This window comes from Neocloeon triangulifer, unplaced genomic scaffold (genome assembly GCF_031216515.1).
Source record: "Neocloeon triangulifer isolate White Clay Creek 2 clone unplaced genomic scaffold, ASM3121651v1 ptg000014l, whole genome shotgun sequence".
NCBI classification, from domain to species: Eukaryota; Metazoa; Arthropoda; class Insecta; order Ephemeroptera; family Baetidae; genus Neocloeon; species Neocloeon triangulifer.
This window is the reverse complement of record NW_026775556.1, coordinates 3,694,949-3,717,965: the sequence shown is the minus strand read 5'-3', so window position 1 is coordinate 3,717,965 and position 23,017 is coordinate 3,694,949. Positions and strand designations below refer to the sequence as shown.

The 23,017-nt window shown below is 37.7% G+C and overlaps 3 protein-coding genes across 11 annotated transcripts in view; 1 reads left to right on the top strand and 2 right to left on the bottom strand.

The window, feature by feature from the left end:
* The first annotated feature begins 16 nt into the window (after positions 1-16).
* On the top strand, positions 17-2,748 carry LOC132201082 (THO complex subunit 6 homolog). Its single transcript, XM_059626981.1, has 5 exons — positions 17-290; positions 367-591; positions 649-816; positions 876-1,038; positions 1,092-2,748. Exons 1-5 carry the CDS (start codon positions 187-189, stop codon positions 1,422-1,424), a joined length of 993 nt encoding a protein of 330 aa, XP_059482964.1. The 5' UTR covers positions 17-186; the 3' UTR covers positions 1,425-2,748.
* LOC132201081 (uncharacterized) lies at positions 1,457-10,659 on the bottom strand. 3 transcript variants are annotated; one of them, XM_059626978.1, is made up of 5 exons: positions 10,343-10,659; positions 7,327-7,412; positions 5,332-5,471; positions 3,341-3,811; positions 1,457-2,625 (listed from the first exon to the last, which is right to left on the bottom strand). In XM_059626978.1, exons 2-5 carry the CDS (start codon positions 7,388-7,390, stop codon positions 1,489-1,491), a joined length of 1,812 nt encoding a protein of 603 aa, XP_059482961.1. In that variant the 5' UTR covers positions 7,391-7,412; positions 10,343-10,659; the 3' UTR covers positions 1,457-1,488. The 3 variants fall into 3 exon arrangements, with proteins under 3 accessions (XP_059482961.1, XP_059482962.1, XP_059482963.1); XM_059626979.1 differs by having other exon boundaries at positions 3,341-3,799; positions 10,343-10,649; XM_059626980.1 differs by lacking the exons at positions 7,327-7,412; positions 10,343-10,659 and adding an exon at positions 5,581-6,249 and having other exon boundaries at positions 3,341-3,799.
* Positions 10,660-12,813: 2,154 nt separating this feature from the next.
* LOC132200007 (NAD(+) hydrolase sarm1) overlaps positions 12,814-23,017 on the bottom strand; it is a 48,692-nt gene continuing 38,488 nt past the window's right edge. For all 7 annotated transcript variants that reach the window (XM_059625163.1, XM_059625160.1, XM_059625157.1 and 4 more), the window contains exons 4-13: positions 19,989-20,090; positions 19,472-19,645; positions 18,233-18,766; positions 16,612-17,124; positions 16,212-16,474; positions 15,891-16,043; positions 15,651-15,830; positions 15,365-15,554; positions 14,534-14,940; positions 12,814-14,065 (exon numbers count right to left, since the gene is read on the bottom strand). In XM_059625163.1, coding sequence (XP_059481146.1) covers positions 14,569-14,940; positions 15,365-15,554; positions 15,651-15,830; positions 15,891-16,043; positions 16,212-16,474; positions 16,612-17,124; positions 18,233-18,766; positions 19,472-19,645; positions 19,989-20,090 — 2,481 coding nt within the window. In that variant the 3' untranslated portion in view covers positions 12,814-14,065; positions 14,534-14,568. The remainder of the gene's footprint in view (positions 14,066-14,533; positions 14,941-15,364; positions 15,555-15,650; positions 15,831-15,890; positions 16,044-16,211; positions 16,475-16,611; positions 17,125-18,232; positions 18,767-19,471; positions 19,646-19,988; positions 20,091-23,017) is intronic.

The window sequence follows — 23,017 nt, the reverse complement described above, 5'->3', positions numbered from 1 at the left end:
CGGTTTTTGTGTTTTGTGTCAGTTTTGTGTGTAGTGTTTCGTTTGCTGATTTGTTATTGTTTTTCTCAGATTTATCAAGTCAGTCTCGGTGCACTGCATAAGTGCACAAATTCTAAAGAAAATTCGCGATAAATAAGAGGAAAGCGTACATTTAGGCTTAGAAAACTGGTCTTAATTCTTGTTGAGATGACTGACAAATCTATATACACGACGGTTTTATCCCAAACCTTCTCGCCATGCGGAAATTACCTGATTGCTGCAAACACCTACGGAGAAATCGCTGTTTTTAAGTGAGTATAACTATGCCTTTTTCTCTTTCATAATTATTATGCAGCACTTTTATTAATTTGTAAAAAAAAATTGAAGTATTCCGAAGGTCATCGCACCAGCAGAAGTTCCTAACGAACGCAATCTCCGCACGCCTGTCTTTGGCTTCACTCCCTGTCCGGACAGTCAGATCAGCAGTTTGGCCACCACCGAAGATTTCCTCGTCATCGGGACGGTTGGAGAGATTCTGGGCTATGAGTGGGACTCGGTTTTGAAACAGAGAAAACCTGAGCTCTCTTGGTCACTTAATATTCCACCCTCAAAGTATATTTTGGAGAAAAATTTGAATCATTTTCGACATTTAAATTTATTTCATTTTAGGGATAATGTAGACAAACCAGATGTGAACAGCCTCAGTCTGAGAGAAAACCGAGAGATAATTTACGCTGGCTGTGGCGACAACAACGTTTACGGCTTCGATCTCGGAGAAGGCAAACTGGTGCAGACCTTCGATGGCCACGAAGACTACATCCACAGTGTTTCCAACTTGTAATTTAACTTTTGCCTTCTTATTCTTAAATCAAATTGCTTAATTCATTCTTTTGTAGTGGCGGAAAAATTTTGTCGGCCAGCGAAGATGGAACTGCCAGAATATGGGACCCTAGGAGAAAAAAGGAGGTGCACACCATTGCTCCTCACAAACACGAATCTTTGGCCAGACCATCTCTCGGCAAGTGGCTGGGAGCTGCCTCCTTTAACGAAGACTGGCTCGTATGAAAAATGCTTGGTTTAATTACATTTTTAAACACCATTTTTATTAACAGGTTTGCGGAGGAGGTCCTCATTTGTCTCTTTGGCATCTGAGGTCAATGACCTTGGCTGAAACATACACAAACATGGAGGACCAAGGTATTTATGTTGCCGATTTGTACGGCGATAGAATTTTTGCCGGCGGCGCTTCCAACCACATGACCCACCTGAGTCTGACTGGCGGCGTTTTGGCCGAAGTTCCTCTTTCGGCAACATGTCTTTATTCGCTGGCTTACCAAGAGACTCCGCACAAAGTGATGTGCATGGCCGGCTCGAGCCACAAAATCGACTTTTGCACGAACTTCAACTACAGAGACCAAATCCTGACTTTCAATTACAAGAAGTGAAATGTAAAAATCTGATTCAAAATAGAGGAAAGTCATGAAAATCAAATTTATTTTAACATAAAAATTACAAAAATCCGTGTCCGGCGACCACAGCCGGAATGAACCCTTCACAGCCATCAGTCCGCCTAACCCAAAACCAGTCCTTCAAGCGCGAGCTCACGAGCACCACCACGTCCCCCTTGGACACTGACAGGGTGTTCCTTCCTCGGCTGTTGTAGTTGGATCGAATCAAAAGCAAAGTCTCCGTTTTCATTTGCACTTCACTGAGCGCCGCACTGGACGGGGCGCGGCTCGACTGTCTGCACTTGGCCCCACACTCAGAAACCGCCCTCGACTTGGAAACCTCCTTTCTCTTGAACCGTCCCACTTCAGATACCGTTTCCTTGACCAAACTGTCATCATATTCAAAATCAGTCTGCAGGGCGATCGTCCGGTGGTTCGGCTTCAGCTGGTTCAGGTTCTGCTCGATTCGGAACTGGTAGTCCTCCAGTTTGTCCATCTTCTTGCTTGAATACTTTGGTTTGGGACACCGAACGCCCACTTGAGACACGGAGTCCTTAACGCTGACCGAGTCCAGATTTGCAGACCCGGCTCGGAAACGTCTAGAACTCAACTCGGCGTCCTTCAACAGGGTCTCAACACTGCTGCGGGGCCTTCGATGTTTCGCACTTTCAGATTCAGACCGTTGGGCCGCCAAAAAGAGTCTGTCTACGGCGGCCTCTGGTTTCTGGGCCCGGCGGTGGCGGTGCCTAGACCGTCCGGCTCCGCACTCAGATACAGTGTCCCGCAACTTTTCCATGTCAGTCTTGTTTTTGGGAAGTCTTTCGCAGACACTAGCGGCCCCTCGACGCACCTTGCCGGACATCCCTACTTGAGGAAGGGGTGGCGGAAGGAAGGCATCCGTGTGCGTGTCCCAAGCCCCGGGGGCGGGCGTGCCGGGAACCGAGTTGACGGGGCTGGGCAGAATTCCCAAGGGCAGGCAGGAACGGTAGCGAACGTAGCCCGCCTCGCCGTGGGGTGTGTGCACGAAGAGCCACGTGTGGTTGCGGAAAACTGCGTTCACCACCATGCCCAGGGGCAACGAGATTTCGCTCTGGCGCCACGTGCCGCGACCTGACTTGCTGCGGCGCGTTCCCGATTGGTACAACACGCACGGCGTGGCCAAGACTACGGGTATGTTTGCTGGACTCTGCAGAGACGCCTAAAACAATAATTACAGTTGTATTTAATCATTTAAAACAGATCAAATAAATTTATATTTTTTAGAATCGACACCGAGAAACGTTTGCTAGTTTAAAAAATTTAAATATACACAAGTAAATAAGGCGACGTGTGACGTGTGACCTTTGAAATTTTTTAAATAAATAAATAAGACTTAAATCAGAATAAATTTCCAAAAATTGACTTTCCCGCGGGTAAATTTTAAGTAAAATCAATTATCTATTTGAAATTTGAAAAATAGGGTTGGCTTTGTTAATTTTCTCTATTTTTGCCTTTTTAATTGCTTAAATTGTATGAATGTTTTGACGTTTTAGAAAATCTTTCAAGTGCAAATAAAACAAGAGTCAAATTATAAATTAAGAATTGAACATATTTCTGATTGAAATTTCAAACATTAGTTAGAAACCACGACATAATTCAAATTAAAAAAAATATATCTTAAACAAATCCTTTTAAATGTCAGTGTCAGTGCGAAATTTATTAAAGTACTGAAACATTTAGCCAATATTTATATTTAAATACTCATAAGTGAAGGTAAAAATCGTTCGTTGTTATGTAATTTGTTTTTCTTAAACTTGCTCATAATTCATTAACTAAAAAAATTATTTTTAACAATTTTCTCTTAAAAATTTATAAGCAAAAATTACTTTTAAATTTTATAATTTAAAAAAATTTATTTGCCCTGACTAACTTACTTTTGATAAAAACTCATCGACGTCGTGAATGTCATATCCAAAATTCCTCATGGAGCTCGAGGAGGAGCGGCTATTTCGCGACGACTGTGACCTGCTGCTCGTCGACTGACTCGAAGTTTGGTAGTTTCTTGAGGTTTTTTGGGTTTGCTTTTGCTGTTCTTGGTGTCGGCCTGTCTGCAAAAGCAGCGGTTCGACGACTTGCTTCTTGGGCGCCGATTTCTCGAAAAGGTCGTGGTTTGGTTTGCGCAGAAGGGCCCACGTCAGGGACACTTTGTTGCTCGGAGGCAGCGCTGGTCCCCGGGGGCGGTGCGCGGGGGCGTGCAGGGAGGAGGTGGAAGAGGCTCGTTGCCCCATTGCTAGGCTGGCGATTGAGTCGTACAAGGGCTCGCTGGTGCCAGGCTCGCTCAGGCACTCGTCTTCGCGCCTCACATTCCAGCACTCCTGCAGAAGGTCTGGACCCTGAAAATTAACCTTAATTTACTAATTTTGTGAGTAATTTTTAAATATGAAAAATAAATTAGTAAACTCTATGGACGAAAGTTTTGTAATATTCATTAAAAAGATTATTTAATTTGAATTTTTTTTTTTAGTATTATAATATATATTTTTTAAATCAATTAAACTAAATTTCAATTTGATAAAGGATGTAAATTGGAAATCATACATTTTTTATTAATTTTCTTTAAAACAATGTTTTGATCACAGACAAGCGCTACGTTTAGACTTTGTCGTGGAGATGAATGTAAATTTTTATTAATTTGCGTAATTTTTAATAATTAATAAATAAATAATTACCCAAATCTTTTAAATAAATTAGTTGTAATTTTGATTGCGTTTTAAGATCAATTTAATCTTAATTTATAAATTTATTGTGCTGATTTATGGAGAAAATAGCTCAAAATATAAAATGCGGAATTTACTTTTTTAAATATTTTTAAGAAATATAATTAAAAAGATTTGATTTCGGTTACAAGTTTTGGCAATCTAGTGGTTGTGATTAAAGAGCAATATTTGAAAAAAAAAAAATTAAATAACTCATTCATTTATTTGCTTGCAATAAATAGTGATTTAAAGATGATGTCAACGTCCAGCAGAATTACAAGTACAGATAAATGACTGGACACGCGCTCTTCTCTATCACATATTACTGCCACCGCTAATTAGCTGCAGCATTTTACGGCAATAAGCACAGCGTGCAGTGCTGTTTTTATTTGTGTTTGTTAAAGGCACTGATTGGCCTACATCAAGCAGTGCCTTGTTCCAACTTAATTATTTTTTTCGCTCTTGCGCCATGTTAGCCGCAAAGCATTGCCTTGGGGACACAATTGATTACTCTTTTTACAATTTAATTAGTTCCATATTATGAGAGAAATAACAAGCCCTGCGCAAATCCATGCGTGCTTGCATTCTCTTCCAATTTCGTCGACACGCGACATTTGTTTTATAATCGGTCATAATGAACTTATATTTCTTTAAGATTCAATCAGTCATTGTACATACATGTTTCAAGGAGAGCTACTTCAAATTCACAAAATTTGTTTAATTTATACTTTCTTTATTTTTATTTTTTATGCTTTGAGAATAATTTGAAAATATTTACTCCATAAATACAGTAAAAAATGAATAAAAAAGATTGATAAAAGTAATCAAAACTATGGGTTACCGTCGCTTAAATTTATTTTGTTATAAAAGGACTAAAAGGCATTATTTAACTAACCACTTCAATAAATTGACAAAATATTCTGTGCAGATACCAATAATTATTATTATTATTATTATTTTTTTTTTTTAAATTCTCCAGCTACATTATTTGAAATTGCATTTTAAAAGTTTAAAAAATCTAACTCTCAATTCTCAAAATCTATAGAAAGTAAAAATTTAAATTGAGAAATCAGTAATAAATTCAACAAAATTATTTATAACAAAAAATCAATTCAATAAATTGCCTACTTATTGTAAGAACCAAAATAACTGGCATTGCAATTACTTACTTGACGTCTGTTTTCCTCATCACTTTCTGAATCCGAATCCTGTTGGCTTCTTCTCTCTAGTAATCCACCATCAGCATTATGATTGTTTTCCACAGCCAAACTGCTCCACGAATGCCGCCATTGGGTTTTATTTCGACCCTCTGAAGCAGAATCAAATATTTAAAAAATTTGATTTGGGAAAACTTTAAATTTTAGTGAAAATGAAACTTTAAAAAAAAAATGATTCGGCTGTTGTAATTATTTGTATACCGGTTAAAGGGTGATGCGGTCAGGACACGGACCCGAAGCAAACTGAGCGAATTGTCTGTTTTTTGATTCAACATTGTGTACAAGACATCCCCACCAGCTCGCAGCGTGTACCACCCAACATTATAATAATCGAGGAAATTAAATGGAAGGGTTGCGCGAGCTCCTCTCTTTCTGATCATTATTTTTCCACATTCCAGCATCATTTTTGAACCGTGCGAACCAACGTGTGGAAGAACCCTGCCTTCTCCTCCTCCGCCTACCCGGCCGACCCGAAGGTACGGATCGGCTCTTTATAAACCTCTAATTATTGGCGGAGGAGCCGTGTGTAGACTCTGCTGATGCCAACATTTATAACCTCGGACCGTGACCTTTTAAACTCAAAGTCGGTAATTTTTCCCTTCCCCTGCCTAGCTCGCGTGCGTTTATTTCGTTGGCCCTCCCACACAACATCTTCCTAAAACAATATATGCGTCCATCTGTATCTTCTTTCCCCCTTGGAAGTTCTCACACTCGGCCGCCGACTCTTTGAAAAGCGATTATATTTAATGCGGCTCGCCAGTAATTATCCAAAGTTTACAACTGATTGATCAAAATTCCTCCCCGACACCAAATAAATCCAAACGGGAAAGCTGGACGATTTAATTATATATAAACTTCCATACATTTCTCTTGCTAGATTTATACTCACCTAACTCACCCACAATATTACAAATTCCAGAAGAAAAAGGCACAAAATAATTATGTACGTGTATGTTTTGAAAGACCACAAAAATTAGAGAAGACTGCATCTGCCAAATCTAAATCATTAAATCATTGGAAAAAATAATTAACTGATTAAATATTTTTGTTTATTTTTGAGCAAAAAGGCTAAAAAAAACTTCAACTTGATTTGTCGCAAAGACAGACACTAAATTTACTATAGATCTTCCATCAAAATTTTAATAATATTTTCTTTAATGACATTGAAAAATATCATAAGAGTTTTCGTTTTTTTTACACATCTACTATAAATTTTAGTTTCAAGAACTTACTAAAAATCCAAGCGGATTTCTACAAATATTAAACACAAAAAATATTTTGTAAGCTCTGGCTCAAGATTTTTCTTTTACACTTTTGAGGTAAATCGAAATCTTGTATTTATTTTGAAATAAAAAAAGAGAGACTGAGATGTCAATAGTTTGGTTCGAAGCAAGTGCACGCGCTGCAAAACAAATTATACCAGGGATCCGCTGGACTGGTGCGGTGGGCATTGGGTTTGGATGCGAAGAGTGCACGCAGTCAGTCACGAGTGACCTCGGCTACCCCGGCTCATTATTAGTGGCTGAGAGGCTACTTCGTGACATCACAGGAACGCCTTCTCTTCATTTCTCACCGAAATCGGTAATAAATTATATTTTTATGCTTATGCTGGGTGCGATAAAAGGGATTTTGGAGAATCGTAAAATTTTCTAAATTACACATTTTTTCTTCATCATATTTCCCCTCGTCTTGCGAGAAAAAACGCGCAGCTGAGGAGAACGAAAGAAAAACCCACAGTTTATTTCACGGAGAGCAATATTATTTAGGCTCGCCCAAAATTATGCTCTCATGCTAGTCAATCAGCCATAAAAAGCGGTTTGCATTGTTTCTTTTTTACGACCGAGAGCTGCGCGCCGTGAGAGCCAAAAAAAATCAGGCTGAAAGGAGCCGCGCGCATGCGAGAGTGGGCAGGAAATTAAAAAAAAGAGCTAATTTCTCGCAACCAACCTGGCGCGGAAGGGTGCAGCTTGAAGCGCCGCACCATCAGGGGGTTGCACAGCTGGGCCAACATCTTCCCGGCGGGGTTTGTTTATCTGAAACAAAATTTGCTCCTAATTAGACCTGCTGCCACTCACAAACAGATTTATTGACTGTAGATTGCTGGGTAGAAAACAAAGGAGGGTTAAAAGTTTTTGATGCAAAAAAGGTTTAATTGCAGACGTATTTAAAAATAAAACTTTTTACTGTGTAATTTATTTAATAAAAATTTTAATATTAAGAGCTATTTCTCAAGTTATTTTAAGTACGAGGTAAAAATATTATTCATAAAATTGCACATTGCATAAAATAAAAGCCAATTTTTAAAGCAGGTCTTATTCAAATTTATTTATTTGATACTTTTATCAATAGTTATACGAATAGTTCAATGGACCATTTTTCCATTTAGTTTCTTGAAAGTTAAAAAAAAAATTAACCTATTTATGTTTCCTCATTAAATATTAAGAGTCAATTTTAATTTTAAACAAAATAAGGTTTTCTCATCTTGCACAACTAAGTTTTTTTGTGCACCTCATTTCATTATTTATATATATGTATATTTATTATTTTCTGTAACTACGACCCGAGAAATGCACTCGGCACGCCCGCAATCAAATTTAATGGAGGCGAAATGGAATCGAGACAGTCGAAGTGTGACGTGGACGAAATTTATGAAAAAGCAGTTCTTCCCACACACAAATGTGTGCAGTCAGATGGGTTAAATGAGTGCCGCTACTCTCGTTGGAAAATCGGAGAGACGAAAATGATTAATCACCTGTGCGCGGCAACAAAACACTTTTTCGCATGTACTTTTACACAAGAAGGCAATTTGTGAGAATATATCAGCACGAGAAGAGAGACCACGCAATACGCGTCTACTTGTTTTTAACCTGGCCGTTCCAAAGAAAGAGAGTTGCATGAGCGAGAGAGGCATTTTCTTGTAAAACACTCGGCGCAGCTCTTTTAATTCACGCCGCTGCAGAGAGCAGGTTGCTCAGATTTGTTACTCAATAAAATTAACTTAAGGTTCCGAGGTATTAAAAACAAACATAAAAAAATGAAAATAATTTTTTCTTATTGACTGTTTACGGGAATGAAATCTGAGATGAGCAGACAAATCGAGTGCTTCATTTCTGTCGGTTTCTGTATAACGAGACTCAAATTTTTTCTCGCATGTAAAACGGACTGGAAAGTTCTGTATTTGCTTAGTGAAATCAATTCTTCAATAATAAGTACACTAATAAGGTGCTAATTTTTTACCTTCTTATTTATGAAGTTAAAAGTATTAAATTTTAAATTGATTAAAATCGAATTAAATTGAGATCATCTTTAATCTTTATGTAATAAAACACAAACTCTTCAAATAATACTAATTCATCTGCAAAATTCTATTTAACAATTGATATTCTTGCTTGAAATGTTTGCCTGACTTAAATCTAATTCAGAATTTTATATAAATTAAAAGTCAGGCTTACAATTTCATTAGAACACATCATTCCATAAAAAGGAAAATGCATGCTGATAATTTTTGTAAAATTGCATTTTTTATGCTGTGGGAAAATAAAAATACCAAGAATTATTGCCCTCATAAAATTTGAAATAATATTTCTTCAGAATAAAAACATTTTGTTAATATTTTCCTTTATAGTTTACCAAAGAATGAAACTTGTAAGATTATAAATTTTGCAATTTGAAAAAAAAATACTAAAATCTGGTTAATCATTTTATTTTTATTCCCTAAATCATACAAATTTATAAAAAAAAAATTCTACATTTTATTGAGCAAACTGACTGAAGTAAATCGCTTTTGATTTGTTTGTTGATTTCAAGTACAAAAAAAACGCACGTAAAAACTAAACATACTCTCTCTTAATATTGTTTCTGAATTTGAAGGCTGGAATATGCGTAATGTTTTTGCCGTTAGTGAGAATGAAGCGATCAAATCGAAACTGATACTCGATACTTTCACACTTCTCACTTCTTGTTACAAAAGGGACGCCACTTTCAATGAAATTGAGAACAACTCTCGCGTTATGTGGAAAAAAACAGCCTCGCCGTGTCCGAGAGGATTGTTTGTTTGAAATGAAATTTTCGGTCTTTCGTGTGCGCGGCAAGGTCTAGTAATTACGCTCTCCTCGGCAAAAGCAAGAGGCGGAGGAGAATAAAATAAAAAGCGCCTCGGCCACTCGGTTTTCCGCCCCATAACTGCACTTTATAATTGCATACGCGGAATAAATTGCCGCTGCACACTCGCAGGCGAGACGGAGATCAGGAATTGTTTTATGGTGGATAATGACTTTTCATCATCATCGCGCAGACACCGAGATTTTCACAATTTTCAGGTCGCCGCGCGTCTTGAGACATGCGCAAGCGACGCAAACGCAGAGACACGTTAATTATGTTTGTTGGTTTTCCTTGATGTTTTGCACAAGGAAAGTTTGATGCTTCTGTGGTTAGGTAAAGGGCTCATTTAATTGTTTATTATTTCAAAAATTATTTCAACCCAAAATTAAATTAATATTTCTCTAATCATTATGGCAATCAGTTTAATTTGAAGTAATGAAATTAATAATTGAAAAAATATTTTAAGTCAAATTTACAGTGTTTTTTTTAATCCTATAGCATGCTTTAGATACAATTTCCGTCGAGATATTGTATGGTGGTGTCAAAAATTTCAAGAAATTATATTTGCATCTGAAAAAAAATCCTCCAAATCAACCCAAGCAAGAATTCTTAAAATTTCTAAAATTTAACTAAAACCTCGTTCACCCAGAACAATCATGCCATTAAAATCATCAAGGTGATTTTTGTTCCTATTAATTGAAATGGAAACGTTTCGGTAAAAACTTTTCTCAGTGTACAGATAAGAAAGTTAATTGATTTCCATTATTTCAGACAATTAAAAGTGTTGAAATTTGTCTAAATTTTATATTAAAGAACATTGTAAAGTTTTAGAATTTATCTTGAAATTTTATAAAATGTTTACCTTGAGAGGTGTCGCATGCAGAGGCGAGTGTGTGAAGCGGAGGACTGCGGGCGCGAGAAGCAGCTGGCAGAAGAGGAAAGGCTGCGGTCACACTGGCTGCACACACGCCAGCCCGAGACGCGACCACAAGCCAACTGGATTTGCAGAACAACTGGGCCGGACGACCAAGTCCTCTTCCTTCACCCACCTCGCTTGTGTCGCGCCTCGGCCGGCACCTCCACTTAAAAACTGGAATAGTTCAATATTAAAAGTGGTTCAAAGTATTCACGTCCGTCACAAATAAAAATCAACCTCTCCAATCCCAATCTCCAACAGGAATAAATATTTTCTAAACCCCAAATTATCGAGTTTCAAGCAGTTTAATTCTTAATTTTTCAGAGGTACTTTATTATTAAAGAAAACGAAAGAAAATGAAAAATGAATAATTTAAATTAAAATTTTCTTTCAATTAATTTAAAATTTACAACATATATTTCTTTTAGTAAACAAGATTAAAATGATATTTTTAATGAAAAAATTTTTGAAGCTATAATTAAATATGTTGAAAGAAAACCACAAAAAATTAATTTAATAAACATACTATTCCTTGAATATTGGTAGAATTTCAAATATACAATTTAAATATATAATCCCAGAAAGATAAGCTTTAAAATATGCGCTTCTTTTTTAAGCTATACAAGTTTAAATTATTTAAAAAAAAATGTAGCAGTTCATTTTGTGTTGGATTCATAATAACTTGAGTTAAAAGCAGAGGACCATGCATTTAAATTTGTGCTGCTCGGCGGCGTGTGCATTATTGTTTATTGCTTGGGCGCAGGAAACGTCTGCCGATGTGATGATTACCCCTGCTTTGTTTCACTGTGGTGCGCACAAAAAAAAGAGTTGCAATTAGTTCGACCAGCGCCGGAAATGAGAGGAATCGCCGCTCTGCACAACAAAGCAATTCTTCTTCTCCTCTTCTCCGTCTCTTAATAAATTAAAAAAAAATTGGCCTAAATTAAAGAAGAAGAAAATATATTCGCATGAAATCATGATGTTAAAAGCGCTGGCGACGACGCACCAAGAAAGTTGGACGACAGAGAGAGGAGCTGATTCGGATCCTGCTGAGCCGGTATTAATTTTATACAGGCAGGGTCATGGTCGGCCAACAGTGGCCAATATTATAACGTGCGCTCTCTGCTGTGTATGAAATAATTACTGCCCCGCTCCTGCAACAAAATATGCAAATATGCATCTGTTGTGTGCATGGACTGGACGGACACTTCTCGTCAGACCGCAATCTTTATAAAACCCGCAGCTGTCAAGCGCTCTTTGGCAGCTCTGTATATTTATTTATTGAAAATGTTTTGACCTGATAGATTTCTTTCTCAATAAGTTTGAAGAGTGATTCAGGTCAAATTGGACGGAATTTTGAAAATTAAATACCGAAATATTAGCCAAATTATAATTTGCTTAAAATTTTCTAACAATTGAGAAAGCTTCAGGTTTGTCGGATATTTTTGAATGATTTGTTAAAATTAATTAAATTTATTTTACAGCAAAATCAAGGCGACATTAATTTCTTCTTTACTTTTATCATTTCGATCTAAAAAACTAAAAAAATGAAGAGTAAAATTAATTTCATTTTAAGAAATTGTGGATAGTCCGGATAATACAGTTTCAATGAAAGATAACAAATGATATTATTTAATGAGAAACTTTAAAAAAATAAAGTTCTGTATGTCATTGTTAATTGCTATTTATATTTGTTCTATATTCAATTATCACAACAATTACTTTCAATTATGTCGTATTTATGTAGTTTAAAACAAAATTGATTACTGGAATAAATAAAACAAATAGTGAAAAATAGTTTAGTTGTTCCAACATGGCTCTATTTTCTCGAGGTCTTTATAATATTATATTCCGTTGAGCGACGATTAATAAGAATAAATTAAGAGCCGCGTCGCCTGGGGCCGATTGGCTACTAGTGTTTTATTTTTCACCGAATGCGCCTTGCGCCTCGGACTGCTGCTGACGAGTGAAATAAATTGTACACAGAATTATTCCCACAGTAGCTGCAGACACGCAAACCCTCCTCGTTGTTTTAACTCACAGCATGCAACACAATTATAAAAAGCAGTGGAAATGCCTCTGCATATGGACGACCTTAGCATATATTTCCTAATTACACTCTCGCAGCCAGTCGTAAAAATGTGTAAAAAGGAATGCTAATAAATGCCACTAAAGGATTACCGCTCATCGAAAGCGTGCGAAAATTTGAATATCGCATTTGCCGGCCTGTAATAAAAGTGGGTATAAATGAGGCATTAAAATTTTTATGCTTCCAACAGGATCCGTTTTTTTCCACCAGAAACATCGAATTTTTGCAAAAAAATCTTATATTTGTATAATATATTATCGATTCATATAGTTTATGTTGTTGTAATTTTTGATAAAAATTTATATGATTTGTAAAAGAAAACTCAGAATTAAATGAAATTTAACGCTTTTTATTCCTTCACTGGCACTATGTTGCCCTTACAAATTAAACTGTGTGTTAATAAATAATATCAAGTAGATTTTTTTACATCGATCAAAGCGAATTCTCAGAAATGCGGAGGTGTAGCGATTAGTTGGTTAATCAGCCATAAGTATAACATAACATTTTTTTCTTCTTCTAAAAAATGACAAAATATTTACACAATAAAATCATGAAGCTCTCCAAATCCAAGCCGTCATTAAATGAGGACAGTTTACAAATTGCTCTACAAATTAACACATAAACTTACACATAAAATTGTGGTACTTGAAAGTCATTTTAAAACCTATCAGGAAATATTCCTTACACAATCATCTCGGACAAAAGAACTCATTTTCTCCGTCTATAAGAAATTGAATAATAATTGGACTAGCTTCTGTAAATCAGTAACACAATTGTCTCGCAATAATTGTGGTTTCGCACGCCTACTGACAAAAAAAATTCCTCCTGCTAGTAAAGATCTAGAAATTAGTAAAACTCGCCATTCCTGGAATACACATGAGTTTGAGACAAAAATACTCAATTTAAATTTTGATTATAACAAAATATATAGCTTTACAACCTTTGCGGTTTTCAAATACACTTACTTTTGAGATAATATAAGGCCATTCAGTGCAATTTAAGCTGCGTTAAAAAGTAGAACTTTGTGATAATTTAGCCCGTTTTGCTTACGGTGTCAAAAGTTTGAATTTGAAATTTGTTTGTTAACATTAATAAGTCTATCCTTAAAATTAAACTCTTCTAAAACTTACTAAAGTGGTGGCATAGCTAACTAAGTAAGGTCCCTGTGTAGGAAAATCGAATCACTTTTCTTTCTTTCTTTCCTTCACTTTTTGATGAAGGAGCGCACCTTGTTGACGCACTTGTCCATGAAGTTGCGCTTGCGTTTGGGTTCGTCAAGCGAAACAACCGAGTCAGAGCGGCCACCCTGCTCCTGTTTTTGGCCGCTGGCCGCCTCGTCGCAGCTGAGGCCCCGGGCCAGGGGCACACAACGAGGCGTTTGGTTCAGTTCTGTGGCGCTCAGGTATTTCTCGCAGGCCCTCACCACGTCAGCCTCGTCGCCCTCCTTGTCCAACATGTCCAGGCTGTGTGTCCGGCTGGGCGCCTTGGGCGGCCGCGAGCTGCTCTGCCCCGCGATCTGCGCCACTCGCCTCGGACGGAGTAATGGACTGGCGGGCGGACGACCTTTCTGGTTTCGCAACCTGGCCAAAATGAAAGGAAAAATTAATTTAATTTCAATAAATTTATAATTTTCCCTAAAATTATTTTTAGAATATATACCAAAAACTTTTGAAGATTAAAATTTGATGTTGATTTATGGTTAAAAAGAATATTATGTTATATTTATAATAACATAATTTAAACAAATTTAGAAAATTATTTTCTGAATAAAAAAATTAATTGATAAACAATAAGCAATAATATTTTTGGGTTCATTTTTGCTTTAATTTGTTATTAAAAAGATGGTCATAAAAAAAATTTGGTCCTTTTCCTTTTTTATTGTTGTTAATGTGGTTAATGTAATGTCAAATTTTTATAAAAGAATAAAAATTCAATGAATCTCGATTCTGAATGTTATTTAAATAGTTCATTAATTTAATTTGAGTCTCTTGCAAAAATTCTTGATTTAAATTTTATTTATGTGAGAAAAAATTGGAAAATCGACTCACTTTGAAAGGTTAGCTGCCGAGGCGTGGCCGTCTAGTCAGTCCCGCCGGTGTCCCGAATTGCCGGAGTTGCCGTTGATGTCCTTGCTGCTCTCACTGCCCTTTCCTGAGTCGCTGCTCAGGGTGCGTTGGAAGGTGGGAGGGTGTCTGCCGATGGTGCTGTTGGGCGTCGAGGGGGTGTTTTCGCCCTTCAGACTGGCAGGGACGCCGCCGCCCCGCAGGTTCATCTCACCCTTGAGGAACCGCTCCAGTTTGTCCACGCAGGCGTCCTGGTAGTCGTGGATCCAGCGGACGCCGTTGAAGTGGCAAACGGCGCGCATGTCCTCCGGAAGCTCCTCCGGCTCGGGCCACCCAAAGTTGTCGATTATTGGAACAATGTTGCATTGGGACTGCAGCGCAGCAACAATCTCCTGCAACAGGAAAATTAACACCAATCAAAACTTTGATCCAAAATTGTCAAAATTAATATTCAATCGAATAAACTTAAATATTACTTGAAAAAATCTGATCAGTTAATTTAAAAATTGACTAAAATTCATTATGTGTGGAGGCCCTTTTGATACTAAAATTATTTTTCATTCAAAAACGACAAATATTCCCATTAATAATTATATAGATGATACAGTTACAAAAATTAAATTTAATTTAATTGAATAACTTTTATTGATTTAAATGATCATTTATATATTTATTTATAGGGTTCAACTACTTTTGTTTCAATTTCCATATTTTTTTTATCAATATAATTAAAAATAAATTTAAATTTGTTCCAGTTGGGATAACGAATCACTTATATTAAAGCAAGTAGTAAAAGTGTCAAATAATCATGCTTACCCTGTGAACCCAGTCTTTGCATTCTGTGTCTTGGATGCAGCGATCCAGAGCGTTAGGAGTTAAAACCAAGAGGAAGTGCTTGGCGTTGCGAATACTTTGTAGCAAGTTGTTGTCAAACTTTCCAGCCTCCAGCCGTTCCACGTCAATGAAAACTGAGAATCCCCGCAGTTGCAAGTGGACTTTCAGCAAACTGTTAATTACAAAACCAGAGAAATTTTAGCATTTGCGTTTAATTAAAATTAGATCCAGTTTTAAGCCCTTCAATTAGTAAATTTGCAAGTAGTACCTGGCAAGTTGAGATCCGTTCGATCGGCGGTAACTGACAAAGACATCCAGAGGTTTGGCCAAATCCTCATGAGAGGAGCTGACCACACTCTCCATGCCACCGATGGACTCAAGTATCCTCTGCCGGTGGATGCTGTTTGAAATTCCACACTCGTTGGAAAGCTGAGCCTCAGTCAAGTTTCTGTAAGATTTGATTAATATAATACTGACTTGTAAAAATTTATTTAATTTATGTGCTGACCTTATGGAGTCTCTATCAACGCCAGCATTGAGCATGGAATAGGTGTAAATGGAGAATTCAACGGCGATATTTTGTAGGAAAGAGTTCAGATTACTAACGTCTTTGCTGCTGTAATCGGCCAGTTTCTTCAGATTTTGCAGTTCCCTTGTGAATCTGGAAGTTAATTAAATGGTTAGAAAACTCAATAAATTACAGAAAATATTAGTTTTATAATTTAAAAAGACAATTTTTTTTTTAAATACAGTTCGGGTTGAATTTTATCACTTTTAATTATTTGTCATTTTTAATCAAAAAAGTCCAAGATAGTTGAAATTTACATACCTCCTTCTTCTGATTCCATTAGTGATGCCGATATCATCACAGAGATTATTTTCAGTCAGTTGCAGCAACAAGTCTCCGTCAACCCGCGATTCAACAAAGTTTTGTGCGTATTCCGTGAAGCCAGTCTGCTTGACCCATTCCCTGACGTCCTCGGACGACCAGAGAGGCACTTGCTGGCTCAGTTTGTGGGGAACTTCTTCACCCATGAGGCGCAATGCCTGCGCCGCATACTTTGAGGCCACTGCATTTGGACAACTGGCCACCTAAAATTATCAAATTTAGTAATTTTATTAAATTTTTTTCCAGAAAATCACTTTTACAAAATTGTTTTTGATTTTAAAGTAACTCGATTCACTTTAATTTTAACAGTCGAAGAAATAAAACTATAATTAAAATCTACCTTTTTGAGAGGTTCGATGGCACCAATTTCCTTGAAGATCTCTGAGTTGTTCTGCTGCTTTTTGATTCCGGCCTCCATGCAGAAGTGGAAGGCGGCCAAATTGCGCGCCTCCTCCCTCTTGGAGCTGAGGACGGGCACCAGACGCTGCAGCCAGTTCTTGCTCTGGCCGTGGGCGTGCGCCAGGTTGGACTTGGCGAACTCGGACGGGTTGTGCGAGCAGACGAAGGGCTCGACCAGGTCGAGGGTGCCCGACTTGAGGACGGCCGCCTCGATTTCCTTGTTAGCCACCAGGACGGCGATGGCCAGACACGCGTAGTACTTGATGTTGTCGTCGTCGTGGAAGGCCAGCGGGAACAGCCACATGGGCACTTTTCGCTTGATCATGGCCTCTTGGTTGTCTGCGCCGCCATAAAGGGAGAGGTTGGCCAGCGCACCGGCACAGTGGCGCAGCGTTTCCACGTCGTTTTTCCTGCACTCGAACAGCACCGCGTCCAAACCACCAAGACGAACAACCTGTTCAGATATTTAGGAGATTAAAGAAATTTCCGAAAAATTATAAAAAAAGTACCATAGTTTATTTTGAAAACAGACAGTTCCAAATCTATGAGTGAGTTTTTATATAGGGTTGGGGGAAAAGTCTTAAAAGTTGAGTGTTAGACTTGTAAAGTCAAGTTACAGTATCTCCAGTTTATATACGGTATATCAACTATATCAGATAATTAAGGTGACAAAAAAGTCATTTTGATTATTGTTTTAGAGTCGCTCCAAAATTAATTTTCACCTCTAAGGTGACACCTTCGATCTTTGCGAATTCTATCATGTTGATTGAGATTATGAGCCAAAAAATATATTTTAAACTTCTTTATGAATAAATAGACTTTATTCAGATTTGTGAATATTTCAAGAATTTCTTTAAATTTTCAAATTATTTAGAGATTTCATTACATTTTTTTTTTTGACAATTTTTCAACATTTTTGAGTGATTTTTATATTTATATATTTCAACTTCATTTGTTTATTCTTTCACAACAGGTCAAAGATTATTTTGGGGAAAAATTACAAAAAATTAAAAAAAAAAAAAAAAAAAAAAAATGAGGATTGGCAGCCAGCCCTAGAAAGCCACTCACTAGAACTCATAAGCTTACTTAATACTGTTTAGTTACAATTGTGTTTATTAATGTACCAAAATTTAAGAATTTTTCCCTGCCTCTGTTGAAGAGTGTAAAATATTTCGCAAAATTCATCAGATTTTTTTAAGAGAAAAAAGTTCAATATCAAACTTGTATTTATTTTCTTAAAAATCAGTGCTGCTATCAATTTAACAACAAAAATAAAATAAATATCAACCATTTTTTTTTAATTTTAAAATAGTGGCTCATTAAAAATATTATTTATTGTTAAAAAAATTTGCCTGCGACTAAAAAAAGCCTTTCGTGAATGACTTTTTCACCAGTCAATATTATCAGTTAATTGAAGAAGGGGGGGGGGGTACTTTTAATTTAAAATACTTGATTTGGCACATCTAGCCCTCTTTTGAAATTTGCATCCCCGTTCAATTAAGCATAAATGTAAAGATAAAGGGGATGGAAAGGCCAGAATTTCACAATTGACTGAGACTGACCTCACTGCAGGTGCTCTCGCTGTGTTTGAAGAGGTGCTCGAGGATGCCGGTGCCGACCCGGGAGTGCTCGACCGTGTTGTAGGTTTTGGTGCTGTTGCAGGCGACGCTGACGACCTTCTGCAGGCCGTGCTGGACCACGTGCGCCCTGTTCTCGGTGGTCAGGATCTGCTCGAGCAGCGTGGCGCTGGAGAAGCGCAGGTTGGCCTCGGACTGGATGCAGTTCTCGATGAGCTGGTTGAGGGCGCCGCTGGTGCGCAGCGAGTTGCAGATTGAGTAGCCGAGTTCGTGGCCGTGCGTCGGCACGGCCCACGCCTTGCGCACCAGTTCGTTGACGCGCGCCAGACTGGGGATGGCCTCGGCCGGCTGCGTCAGTTTGGGCACCTGGCTGCTCAGGTAGGCGGTGCACTTCTGGATGGCGCGCTCCACGTCCTGCTGACTCGACACCAGCGACAGCCGCTCCAGGTCTTCGATCACCGCCGCCCCATTGTCGTCCTCCACGCTCAGCATGCTGCTGCCGTTCACAAGGGAACTCATCTGCGAACACAAAATCTCATTTCAAGACTCTGGAAGATATTTTAAATTTATTCATTTTAAATAAAATTCACAACCTGCAAATTTGATTTAAATATGGTTCTTAAAAAATGTTTGCTTTTGACCATTTTTATACATTTCCATAAGCCTGAAAATCAGGCTAAAACTGCCGTTTGAGGTGAAAAAGTACCACAGGTATTCAAAATAAATTTTGCTTTCAATGGTTAAAAAAACTGCGAAAAAGACAACGACGCAATAAAGGTAGTGCAAAATTGACACTTTTGTTATGAACCTAGTTCAACGCAAAAATATAATTAAGGTTGAAGCTTCTTTATTTGGTTGAAGTCAATTATAATTTTTTAATCTTGTTTCATTAAATATTCATAAAAAGATAGTGAGGCTAATTAATGCAACATTTTAGATTTTTTTATGAAAAAAATTAATTTTGATCTACAGATCTTTCTTTAGACATTGTCTTTGATTTTTTTCATGAACTGTTTTTTTAATTTTAATATGTGATTTAACTTTCTTTAAAGTGCATTGAAACCCCTTTCCTTTAGGCACTTTCAATCAACCTGCCTTAATTGGTTTAAAAAGAAAGTCTGCAAAGTGATATCAGAGCTGTTTATTTGCTGACACGTGCCAACTTTTAGATTCGCAAAAGCTGTTTGTGTTTTTCTTTAAAAAATGTGTCAAAACATTTCTTACCTGAGCAGACGAAACAACAGAAGCCGATGACGACTTGGTGTGCACGTCTTTTGTGACGATGGAGGTGAAGTTTGATTGCGACGAGGAGGAGGAGACGTGTTGCTCCTGATTGCTGCTGAAAATGCTGCCCGAAGATGTTACAGTTTGTCTTTGTTGCTGGGCACTGACTGCCTTCTGAAATCACAAATGCAAATAATTTATTATTCCAAAATTCGACAATTCCAATGATAATAAACTTTTTCCTTCTAGTAAAGAAATACACAAAGGCCTATTTTAAATTTTAATTGCGAATTCACGTGAAAATCCGCACAAATGGTGTTTCTAAGAAAAAGGCCCCAGAGTCTGCTAGTTTCGGCGGTGAAAAAAAACAGCGAGCTCGAAAAAGCATGTTTACACAATGAATCAGTCGTGTAGTCGTGTGCTGAAAGAAAGTATTTTTAACTCCTCAAGGCCTCAGCCCGCGCGATTTCTTTCTTTCTCTCTTTATTTTGGTATTTACCAAATCGCGATTTCTCACCTTTTCCGAGCTGAAGGTGTCGGTCTGGAGGCGGACGCTGGAGGCGGCGATGTTCTGCGTCTCCTGCTGGGTCACCTCGCTCGATTTGATGGACCGCTGTTCCTGAAACACACACGACGCAAAAGTTGAACAAAGAGCGTTCGTGCTGCAGTTCCAAATTCTCTGGAATTATTTGTGCTATCGGATATATCACGTGGTAGGGCGCGATAAAGTGGAAAAGCCGTTCGTTACACAGACGCCAAACTATTCCACGAAATTATCCAAACTTCCACCGTTACAAACTCATTAGTCTCTAACTTTGCTAATGGTAAATCGATGAGCTCATGAACGGATATTGTTAAAATTAGAAAAATTTTCCTTTTACAATTAAATGCAAAGATGAAAACTCTTGATTTTTTTATTATTAAATAAATTTCAGGTTATATCGGTGGCAATGAATGGAAAATTTGTTTAGAATTTTTTCCCACTTGTGTTTCAATAACTAGAACACTGTTGCATTTCTTGTTGAAAGCCTCTGTGTAAACCAAACAAGCGTAAGTATGCAAATTTTTCGCTTTGCAATTTTCAGTTTAATTCTCGACTGCATGTAAAAGTGAAGGTTTATTGTAAAAATTCACACCTCGCTCTGCTGTTCGCAGTAATCCATTAAGCAAACGGTGCTAACAAGCTTTGGGTGGAAAAACCTGCAACTTGGCGCTTTTTCTCTATTATTTTTGCTAACGTTTGTTTTTTCCTCAACTTGGTGAATGAAGCTTTTGAATGACTCTGGCTTTTCATTAAGCTAATTGAACCTAAGTTTTATATTTTAACTCCGTGGCGTATTTTCATTTATTTTTGAACTCACCAAGCGCACGGTCACGTGACTGCTCCTTTGTTTGGTCTGTCGCGGCCCTGCGGAGAGCCACGACACTCTCTTGTACAGTCCCTTGTGCACGGGCCAGGGAGCGGACATGACGACCGGCCCAGCCTCATATCTCGACTAATGCACCCAACACTTTGAAACTCGCGACTTCTAAATTTACTCCGGGGCGCCTCTTCGCACTCTGAGCCGCGCGCGGCCGACGTCATCCGCGCACTTGGCCAGCCTATCCAATTAGCCTCGTGAGGACGTGCGTGCGAGCGACCGGACCAAAAGTAAAAAAATCTGCCAACTCTTTTGAAGAGCTATCAAAATGTCCACAGTTTAATCAACATAAATACTACTCGTTAATTAACTAGATACCATTTGTATTTCAAACAGAATTTGCAGTTTTTGTTCAAAATTAGAAAAAAGTTAGAACTGCAGTTTTCTTTATTTTTTAAATATCTCTAACAAAACAATCAATAAACAATAATGATGAAAAAATAATAATAAAAAACTTTTTCTTCACAAAAATAAATTTTTGAAGCATTTTTTCCATAAAAATATCAGTATTTATGCAATATAGTTTTCTCGGAGAGGAAATTTTTGTGTTTTAAACTGTTTCTTTTTTAATATTATTTTATTTTTAGAAGTCAGTAAAAATGGGGTGATATTAAAAAAATGCATGAAAAACTGAAGGTCTTATCAGGTTTTAATTTTAAATGTCTTTTCGCTAAAATAGCGATTTTTTTTTTAACTAGAGCGAGTTGCAGTGTGTAATTAATTAAGTTCGTCGGCCTTGGAAAGACGGAGAAAGGACGATAGCGTGAAAAAGAGAAAAACGGTGGAGTCATGCGACGTCTATCGATCACAAGGATTGTGAAACTCGCGCTTCTTTTGGCCCAAAACGCTCGGATCTGAATTTGGCACGCGTTTGGAATTTCATTAAAATAGTATCAAAGGGTTTTGGCAAGACGTAAAAGCGTATTCAAATTCACAAAACACCAAGCTAGAAATCAATAGCAAGCTCTGCGGTGGTGTTGCATATCGAAATAGTAAAAAATCCACCACAAAGAAATAGTGCAATAGAGTGAAGAAAATTCTTCGTTGCCAAGCATAGAAAATACCTGCGGTCACAACAAGAATTCTTGGCAGTTTTTGGGACGGTGGAAAAAAAGTAAATGGTGGTATCTATTTCAGGTGCCAACAAAAGTTTAAATTTAGAAGACCTTGGGGTGAATATTTTGGGCTGGGTGCAAAAAGGGTTTAGTACTTGAAAGAGGAACGGTGCAGTCCGGCTGCCTTTCTGATAGGGTGGTGCGACTAGACGCTCTGCCAGCGGCCGAAAGGTGAGGCGGCGGCCGCAGTTTCCCAGGGTCAGCAGCGCACAGGCGGCCAGCCGCATGGTGTGCAGTCTGACCCCGAAACCACCCCTCCCTCAAGGCGCCCTCGGAAGAAGTGACACGCCACTCCCCCTGCCCAATCGATCGCAGCAACCACCACCACGCATCCCGACAGTCCGATAGGGCAGACCGCCAACTGCAGTGTAAACAATGTGTGCACCAAATAAGGGTGCTTATGCTTCAAATCACTTAAAATTTGTCAGTTGTGCAAAATAAAAGAAAAATAAAAGCAAATCAAAGATTTATCTAAAAAAAGGTAAATTAATAAATAAAAGATAATTATTATTTAATAATTTTTTAATCTCCCTTTTTAATTTTTTTTTTAATTTTATAGTTAAATTTTTAAATCTTGCGTAAAATTTTCAGTCAAATACCTAGTTGAATAATATTTCTTTATACTTTTTACGTAAGTACTCTTACAAGATTATTAGCGTGTTCGTACAGAGCGCCAAAGTTTATCTCTCCTTTTATTGACAGCTCTACCACACAGTCCATATCTTCACTAAATCTTATTTGTCACCCCGGTCTATCTTAATTAATCGTGTTGATTAATCAAATGCTAAATCAACCGACTAAATGTCAACGCAAGAGCATTTCGTCGCGCGATCTTCTCCCTCTCGGATACTATTTTTAACAACTGATGTCGCGAACTTTCCAACCACTCACCAATTAAGAATCTAAATTTAAAACAAAGCATTGGGACTTTTCGGCCGAACTTTCCTCATTGATTTGGCATCGAATCGAAACGCAAGTTTTTAATAGTGACTCATTTTATTTTATTGGTA

Bases quoted from the DNA above. Each gene is read 5' to 3' on its own strand.
- LOC132201082 (XM_059626981.1), top strand. From the start codon at position 187: ATGACTGACAAATCTATATACACGACGGTTTTATCCCAAACCTTCTCG. The intron at 291-366 runs GTGAGTATAACT...AAAAAATTGAAG, and splicing joins GGAGAAATCGCTGTTTTTAA to TATTCCGAAGGTCATCGCAC. The intron at 1,039-1,091 runs GTATGAAAAATG...TTTTATTAACAG, and splicing joins CCTTTAACGAAGACTGGCTC to GTTTGCGGAGGAGGTCCTCA.
- LOC132201081 (XM_059626978.1), bottom strand. From the start codon at position 7,390: ATGTTGGCCCAGCTGTGCAACCCCCTGATGGTGCGGCGCTTCAAGCTG. The intron at 5,472-7,326 runs GTTGGTTGCGAG...ATTCTGCTTCAG, and splicing joins GCTGCACCCTTCCGCGCCAG to AGGGTCGAAATAAAACCCAA. The intron at 2,626-3,340 runs GTAAGTTAGTCA...TTATTGTTTTAG, and splicing joins TCGATGAGTTTTTATCAAAA to GCGTCTCTGCAGAGTCCAGC.